Here is a 9,460-nt window from a genome sequence, read left to right as displayed (position 1 = left end):
GGCTCCAAAACCAGGAAACACTGAAGAAGAAGACATCACAGCATGAGGAACCCTTTGATTTTCCTAAAGATAAATGTTGAGACTGGAGGAGGAGGAGCTGAGAAGGAGCTGAGGAGGAGCTGAGGAGGAATGGAGGGGTCTGCTGGATGGTACACTTATAGGAGCAGATAGTTGAAAAGGAGGAGCCCCAAGACAGAGCCCTGAGGTACACCTGGAGGAGTGGGCGTGGATCTGCTGTTGGTGGGTGGATGAACTCCCGCCTGAATGCTCAGAAAGAGTTTTACATGACATGAAGTGAAGACCTCTGAACTCTGGAGAGAAGGTCAGGACGACATGAGATGAACTTGAAGTCAGTTAAAGTCCCACTATTTAAGTTTAAGTTTAAGTTTATTAAATTTGTATGGCGTCTTAAAATGACATCAGTCAAACAAGGCGCCGCACATTAAAAGTTCAAAGAACAATAAAATCACAGCAAAAAAGTTAAAAACAGATGAAAATAGAAATAAATTACATTACATAAAATACATACAAACACCAGATAAAAACAAAGATAAGACAATAAACAGTAAAACACACCAACAGAGTCTCATGTCGTGTCAAATGCCTGGCGGTAAAAATGGGTTTAAAGTGTTTTAAAAATGGACAGTGAGGACTTCTCCCGAATGCTCAGTGGTAAAGCGTTCCTCAGCTTCGGTGCACAGATTGAAAACGCTCGTTCCCCCTGAGCTTCCTCTTGGACCTCGGTACCTCCAGGAGAAGCTGATCAGCTGACCTGAGGCTCCGGGTCGGGGTGTAGGGACAGAGAAGCTCAGAGAGGTACGGCGGTGGACCGTTGTTCAAAGATTTAAAAACAAATAAAAGAATCTTAAAATGAATTCTGAAATTCATCCAGTGAAGGGTAGCCAGGATGGGGGTGATGTGGTCCCTCTTACGCTCCAACCAGCACCCGAGCTGCAGCGTTCTGGACCAGCTGGAGACGTGAGAGGGTCGACTGGCTAACTCCAAAATAAAGAGAGTTACAGTAATCCAGCCGGGATAAAAGCATGGATTACTGTCTCAAAGTGATGTTTAGATCAAAATGGTTTGACCTTCACAGGCTTCCATCTTAAAACCCAGATTTGACCCGGACTGTCTGAGATGAGGAGTCAAAGGACCCAGCTCCACTGAGGAGGGGTCACAGGAGCTGTAGGACCAAACACATCACTTCTGTTTTTTTATCATTAAAACTTAAAAGCTGAGGGCCGTCCAGTCTTTGATGTAACGGAGCCTCCTTTCCTTATTGGAAGATAAATCCGACTATCGTCAGCATAACATAATTTGTCACGCACCTCAGTGTGTGAAATTTGTTCTCCGCATTTGGCCCCTCCCCTGGGGGAGTGGTGAGCTGCACACACAGCCGCGCTCAGGAAGCATTTGGTGGTTTGACCCCCCAGTCCAGCTCCTTAGTGTCCAGCAGGGAGGAACTGGGTCCGTTTTTAGTCTTTGGTCTGACTCAGCTGGGATTTGAACCCATGACCTTCCAATCACAGGGCGGACACTCAACCACAAGACCACTGAGCTGGTGAGCTGATGAGGAGGACTGAAACCGTTTCTACTGAGCTCATGTTTGGAATTCAATATTTGCCTCAATCTGTCAATGTTTTAACTGTAAAGAATTCCTTGTTCTTCAGTTCTCCATTTGACTAACTTTGTCCCTCCTCCTGCTCCATAGTTCTGGAGCTTCTGTTACCTGAGTCACAGGTGAAGGTGCGAGATGTGTCATCTGTGAGGACCACGCCCACCGCCTGCCGTTTGGTATCCCGCGGCAACCGCGTGATGTTTTTCACGCTGCTGATCTCTGTGACCTGTAGAGGTAAAGACAGTGAGGAGGAGGAGGAGGAGGAGGAGCAAAGGGAGGAGGAGGAGGAGCAGATGAAGGAGGAGGAGGAGCAAAGGGAGGAGGAGGAGGAGGAGCAGATGAAGGAGGAGGAGGAGCAAAGGGAGGAGGAGGAGGAGATGAAGGAGGAGCAGATGAAGGAGGAAGAGCAGATGAAGGAGGAGGAAGAGCAGATGAAGGAGGAGGAGGAGCAGATGAAGGAGGAGGAGCAGATGAAGGAGGAGGAGCAGATGAAGGAGGAGTAGCAGATGAAGGAGGAGGAGGAGCAGATGAAGGAGGAGGAGCAGATGAAGGAGGAGGAGCAGATGAAGGAGGAGCAGCAGCAGGAGGACCTCCACACCCACTTTAGGACAGGCTCTGATGAAGGCCGCCTTCTCGTCCGGATACTTCTCCAGGCGCCGCGGTCCTTTGCTGGAAGACTTCCTGAACACCAACCAGCAGCGCCGATAGATCTGTCGCACAAACACACAAGTCTGACCAAGACTCACAACAGGAGTTAGGAGGACACACAACAGCACAAACGTCTTCCAGAAAAACCTGAAACACGGAGGAGAGAGAGTTCATCCTGCAGATACAGAAAACACCCAAACGTTTGATTGACAGAGAAGGGAACATCCTCACCTGGGACCTGTTTACCTGTGTGAGCACTAGAGCTCTAACAGAACCTTCATCCAGAACCGCACCAACAGTTCTGGATCTGAGTCATGAGGAACGCTAAAGAGCTGACAGAAAATCTACGGGAAAAGGTAACTGACCTGTAGAAACAGGAAGAGATTTCTAAGGAATGTTCAAACTTTGATCCAGAAGCGGAAAGTGAGGAATTCTGATGGAACCAAACTGGAGACACAAACATTTCTGACAGAAAATCCTCCAGGATACAAAGAGAACCAACAGATGACTCCAGCCGTGATCCAGGACTCGGACTCGGACTCGGAGGAGGATTCTACAGTAAGGAAACACCTGAGGAAGAACGGCTGATTCATTTCCAGAAACACAAACAGTGTAACCCGTTTTAGACGACCTTATTATTCATAATGTGTGAGCTTTGGTTGTTTCAGTTCTTTTAAATATAATATTTTTTTCAAGATGATTCCATAATCTGATCCCTTCAGGTTTGTTCTGAATTTGTTGGTTTTAAAAATCTCATGATCTTTGTAGTTGCTCTTTGTTTTTCTGTATGTTGTGTGAGAGACTCTGGGGATGAATGATTGATGATGTCTTTAGATGTTTTCAGCTTTATAAACTGTCCTGTAGATGTTCCCGGTGATGATTGCTCGTTTCTGTGATACAAACATGGACTTTATTGATTTCTTGTTTGCATTTCCACAAATTTCTATGAAATATATCAGATATGGAACAAATCAATGAATTATATATGAGTATAATGATTATGTCTAATGACCGTTTGACCTTGGACAACAGTTTGTTTATATGTAGTTGGTATGTGATTTCATCTAAAACTCCCTCTACAAACTTGGTTTCTTTCACTTGTCTGATATGAAAACCTGCAATCTCCCATTCATATCTAAAATCCTAGAAAGAGTTGTAGTAAAGCAGCTGCAGTGCCACCTACAGGACAACAATCACTTTGAAGATTTTCAGTCAGGGTTCAGACCTCACCATAGCACTGAAACTGCACTGGTCAGAGTTACTAATGATTTGCTACTGGCTTCAGAAAAGGGACTAATCTCTATTCTGGTCCTGTTAGACCTCAGCGCAGCCTTTGATACCATCGACCACAGCATCTTACTCCAGAGACTAGAGCATGACATAGGGATCAGGGGATCTGCCCTCCAGTGGTTTGAATCCTATTTATCTGATAGATACCAGTTTGTTAATGTAAATGGACAGTCCTCTCATTGTACTAGAGTTAGCTACGGAGTCCCTCAGGGCTCAGTTCTAGGGCCCATTCTGTTCACGCTTTACATGCTGCCCTTAGGAAACATAATCAGGAAACATAGCATTAACTTTCACTGTTATGCAGATGATACACAGCTGTATTTATCCATTAAACCTGACCAGAATGACCACCTAGAGAAACTGAATTCATGCATCAGAGACATTAAGACCTGGATGACAATTAATTACCTCCTCCTGAACCCAGAAAAAACTGAGGTCATGATACTGGGTCCTAAACACCTGAGAGATGCTCTCTCAGATCAGATAGTCTCCCTGGATGGTGTAAATGCTGCCTCCAATTCTTCAGTCAGAAACTTAGGGGTTTTATTTGACCAGGATTTATCATTTAAGGCTCACATATCTCAAGCTTGTAAAACTGCATTTTTTCATCTACGTAATATAGCTAAGATCAGGAATATGTTATCTAAAAGTGACGCTGAAAAACTCGTCCATGCATTTGTTACATCTAGACTGGATTACTGTAACTCTTTACTAATAGCATGCCCGAAAAGTTCTTTAAAAAGTTTTCAGCTTGTCCAGAATGCAGCAGCACGATTGTTAGCAGGAACTAGTAGAAGAGAACACATCACTCCTGTGTTAGCTTCTCTCCACTGGCTACCAGTTGAATCCAGGATCAAGTTCAAAATCCTCCTGTTAACCTATAAGGCTCTGAATGGTGTGGCCCCATCCTATATTAGAGATCTCATAGTTCCTTACCAACCAGTCAGAACACTTCGTTCACAAAATGCTGGACTGCTTGTAGTTCCTAGAATTTCTAAAAGTACAGTTGGAGGTAGAACCTTCAGCTATCAAGCCCCTGTTCTATGGAATAAGCTCCCAGCTCATGTCAGAGAGGCAGGTACAGTTTCTACCTTCAAAACTAGCCTTAAAACATTCCTCTTTGGACAGGCGTTCTGCCAGGCTAGCTAGTAATCAGAGAATATTCCCTCTCATGTGGTCCTTGTGAGGCTAGATTAATAAATTAATATTGATGCGTTTAAATATAAATTTAGATTTTCCATCAGCGTTATTTTTCAGATCAGCTCTGGGGTTCTGTTCTCTATTCTCATCTACTTCTCCTCTCTTCTATTCTTTATTATTTATTGTATTTAGTTCTCCATGCTTTTGTTGGTGCAGTTCCATTCACATGTTGTTCTTCTTTCCCACTCTCCTCTGGGGAGCGGGAGAGATTTCAGATCCCCGGTGGATCGCCCACGCTCCCACTCTTGGCCGTGGACCACGCCCCCGACACCATCCTGCATCTCTGAGTGAGAGTGATTCCTGCTGGGTCGTCTTTCCTCCTGCTCCTGGTCGTGGACTGCACTTCTGCTTCGTCTTGACTATGGACTTCATCATCACTCGTCCCTCAGCTTTATCTGAATGAACTCTTAGATTCGTAGTTGTAGAAGCTAATTTTTCTTTAACTGTTCTGGTATCGCCTGTCCGTCCTGGGATAGGATCTCTCCTTCATGTGGGAATCCCTAAGGTTTCTTCTTTTTTCCTGACTCAGGTTTTTTAGGAGTTTTTCCTTAAAGGGAGGAAGGGTCTAAGGGCAGGGATAACCAGTTTATTTAGTCTGTTTCGTTTTTAACTATTGTTCATATTTTATGACTAATTTTCTGCATCTGTAAAATTACCTGCATGAAGCCCAAAAAGGCAAATTTAATTTGTTATTTTGGGCTAAATAAATAAAATTGAATTGAATTTCTAACGAAGTACAGTATTTTAGAGACTATAAGTGGAAAGAGCAAAAAGCGTCAAATCAAGAAGAAGAAAACCATATAAAAGTCACTCTGGAGTATAAGTTGCACGTTTGGGAGAAAAGTCTGACATTTCAGAACAAATTCACCAAGCTCAGCATAGCTAAAAAAATAAAATAAATACAAGAATACTAATGTTTTGATCTGTATATGAAAAATATCAAAGTTTAAGAGGAAAACAAACAGATTCTCTTCCATGCTTCTTTTGGACGACGCTCTTCTTCTGCTGCTGCCAGTAGCAAATACTTATACTCAGATGCAGCGCCCTCTAGTGGTTGTTAGAGGAAACAGCTGCTAAAGGACAACTGGTGTTTACTGGGAAAATAATAAATATATGAGCTTATTTATGTCTAAAAAAACACAAATAAGTCGCTCTCGAGTATAAGTCGCACCCCTGGCTAAACTGTGAAAAAACTGCGACTTATACTCCAGAAAATACAGTATTAGTTTTGTATGCAAACATGATTTAAACTCGATCGTCTGTCAGCTCCAACATTCGGATCATGACGGTAGAGGAAATGAATAGATGCTGAGGGAGACGCAGGAGGAGGCGTGAGGCTGGTCAGAGGAGGTGCTCACCCCCAGCTTGCGGCTGCGCATGCGCACGTAGCCCTGCTTGATGATGTCGTTGAAGTTGGAGGCCATCTTCAGGACGAGCAGCTGCGGAGAACATCCAGACGTTCTTGAAGTTCCTCCAAACCTTCAGCTGATCTCAGATCTCCTCCAACGTGCTCCTCCTCCCGTCATGGAGCGCCACACCTCCCTTGTCTCCTCCTCAAACATCAGACGTTTCTTCTCTCCCTTCGTTCTGGTGAAGAACTGCAGACTGAGACAGAACCAGAGAGGAGTCGTGTTAATCATCATTCCTGAGCGTCGTCATGACGACCGGACCAGACAAAGACCGGATCTCCAGCTGGACGGCTGAGGACCTTGACCAGCGTTCAACCAGACGTTCAATGATCAGCAGCTTCATTCACATCTGTCACGACCCAGCAGTGGGCGTGGCCTCTGACCGCCACTACGTCCAGACTACGAATGGACTCGAACAAGTCTCAAAACTTCAGACCTGCTGACAGACCGGACTCTCAAAGAGAACTGTGTGAAGGTTTCTGGGTTCTTCCAACCCTGGTGCCGTCAGAGTGGACCTACAGAACCTCACAGCTTTGAACGGGTCAGAACCTTTGAATGGACTGTCTGTACGGACAGGAAACTGGATTCACTCGATCAGCTCAGGAAATCCTGAGACTGAAACCAAGGAACTCCTCTGCACAGCTCCTCTTTCTCCTGCACCTCCTCTTTCTCCTCCACACTTCCTCTTTCTCCTCCACACTTCCTCTTTCTCCTGCACACCTCCTCTTTCTCCTGCACACCTCCTCTTTCTCCTGCCCACCTCCTCTTTCTCCTGCCCACCTCCTTTCTCTTGCACACCTCCTCTTTCTCCTCCACACTTCCTCTTTCTCCTGCACACCTCCTCTTTCTCCTGCACCTCCTCTTTCTCCTGCACCTCCTCTTTCTCCTGCACCTCCTCTTTCTCCTGCACCTCTTCTTTCTCCTCGGAGCAGGAAACACACACAGACTCACTCATAATGTCCATCCAGAGGGCAGAGTCATAAACAGACTTCATTTAAGCGTTCTGCAGGCCGAGCTTCCAGAGGAACCATCATGAATGTTTGCGCTCTCAGCTCAGCGGAACACATTACCCATCAGGCCCTGGGGTAATCCGTCCTGACAACAGCAGAACATTAAAGTTTAACAGGAGGATCATTACGGGGATGTTGGTTTGGCTGAGTGGATGAAATACAGAGAAGAAACAAACAACAAGATCTGAGATGAAGCTAACATGAACAACTGACATGATGAACATGAAGAACTAGGGCTGGGAATCACTGGGTACCTCACGATACGATACGATACGCGATACATGGCTCACGATACGATACGATACGCGATACTGCGATAATTGGTAAAAATCCTCTCTAATAACTACCATTATATAGAACATGTTTTTTGGGGGGAAATATATCCCCATTTATCTTTTTTACCTTAAAAACAATCATACTAAACAACTTTTCTTATTTTGTGCAACAAATTATACACACTTTTGTGCAACATTGTTGAAATCAGTAAAACTATGTCTTTGACAAACATTGACTACAACCAAATTGGAATTATCTGTCAGATTCAATGTTAACAATAGTAAACATGATCAGCAGTGACACTACTCAGTGCAGAATTGTTGTAAACAGAACTAATATTAAATAAGTCAAGTAGTGACAGCTATCTACCTCCTAAGAACGTCACACCAAAGGATGATGAATATAATGTTTTACAGCCTCTCTCAAAATTGACCTAATTTTTTGTGCACTTTTCTCTCACTTGAAAAGGGCTGAGCATCCAAAAATAAAGGCTAATTTACTCAGACTGTTACTTGAGATTATTTTTCCAATTTTTATCATTTTTCCATTTGGTCAGTCAGCAGTTAATAGGTAAAATACTTAAAACACTCATAATAATGGCAATAAATATAATTTTATGTGCTTCAATTAATTAGCAACACCCCTAATTTTACAGTGAATTCATGTACTTTAGTTTAATTACATTTAAATTTAAGTTCATACATCAAATCCTGCTTTTTTATTTAAGAATTACTTTAAAATTAACATTAGCAACAAGTAATTACATTGTTTGAAAACGTCACATTATAAATTTATCAAAGTTACACCGTACAGCAGCAGGTTAAACATTGAAGTACATGAAAGCGAAAATTCCGACGGTCCTTAAAGTGTACACAGACAACTGCAAAGCACGCGCTCAGTTCCCACAGGAAGTAAGTGATCGCAGTCATTCTAGCGCTCAGACAAAGTCACTTCTTACCGGCTGGATCTCCTACAGATGGATGATAAATGCTGACAGGTAGACATGCTTCACACACGCGCTACAGAGCCTGTATCTCACCGGAGCTTCTCCCGAACGAGCGCGTGCATCGCTATTAAATGTCCGACGCAGCGCGCGCCCATAGTTCCGGCGCGCGACTCAGACGCTCAGCGCTACAGCCTCTTCAAATGAAAATATAATATCGATACTTGGTGAGAACCCATCGAGAATCGATTGCAGGACTAAATATCGCGATATATCGCTATATCGATATTTTGGCACACCCCTATGAAGAACACGACAAATAAAAACACATCTGCACAGTAGAGTCTCAAACCATTATTTTAATAGTCGACTGATCACAGAGGATTTCTTCAGATTAGTCGACTAATCGGGTCATTCGCAAACTAGATCTTACCAATCCATAGCTTTAAACTAACTAAAGCGGAATTTGGCTGCTAAAGATACTCAAATTTATAGCTGAAAACACTAAGGCTGATAGCTGAAAACACTGAGGCTGAAAGCTGAAAATACTGAGGCTGATAGTTGAAAACACAGAGGCTGATTGCTGAAAACACTGAAACTAACAGCGGAAAGCACTGAGGCTGATAGCTGAAAACACTGAGGCTGATAGCTGAAAACACTGAAGCTGGGAGCTGAAAACACTGAGGCTGAGAGCTGAAAACACTAAGGCTGATTGCTGAAAACACTGATGCTGATGGCTGAAAACACTGAGGCTGATAGCTGAAAACACTGAGGCTGAGAGCTGAAAACACTAAGGCTGATAGCTGAAAACACTGAGGCTGATAGCTGAAAACACTGAGGCTGATAGCTGAAAACACTGAGGCTGACAGCTAAAAATACTGAGGCTGATAGCTGAAAACACTGAAGCTGAGAGCTGAAAACACTGAGGCTGATAGCTGAAAACACTAAGGCTGATAGCTGAAAACACCGAGGCTGATGGCTGAAAACACTGAGGCTGATAGCTGAAAACACTGAGGCTGACAGCTAAAAATACTGAGGCTGATAGCTGAAAACACTGAGGCTGAGA

The 9,460-nt window shown here is 43.8% G+C and overlaps 1 protein-coding gene across 1 annotated transcript in view; it reads right to left on the bottom strand.

Moving 5' to 3' along the window:
• dok4 (docking protein 4) overlaps nucleotides 1–9,460 on the bottom strand; it is a 14,933-nt gene that overhangs the window by 3,683 nt on the left and 1,790 nt on the right. The window contains exons 2-4 of the mRNA XM_024282742.2: nucleotides 6,115–6,361; nucleotides 2,221–2,328; nucleotides 1,730–1,844 (exon numbers count right to left, since the gene is read on the bottom strand). Of these exons, the coding sequence (XP_024138510.1) occupies nucleotides 1,730–1,844; nucleotides 2,221–2,328; nucleotides 6,115–6,180 (289 nt within the window). The 5' untranslated portion in view covers nucleotides 6,181–6,361. The remainder of the gene's footprint in view (nucleotides 1–1,729; nucleotides 1,845–2,220; nucleotides 2,329–6,114; nucleotides 6,362–9,460) is intronic.

Source organism: Oryzias melastigma, linkage group LG6, assembly GCF_002922805.2.
Source record: "Oryzias melastigma strain HK-1 linkage group LG6, ASM292280v2, whole genome shotgun sequence".
Taxonomy (NCBI): Eukaryota; Metazoa; Chordata; class Actinopteri; order Beloniformes; family Adrianichthyidae; genus Oryzias; species Oryzias melastigma.
Note: the sequence above shows the minus strand (reverse complement) of the source record. Positions and strands in the feature narration are given on the sequence as shown.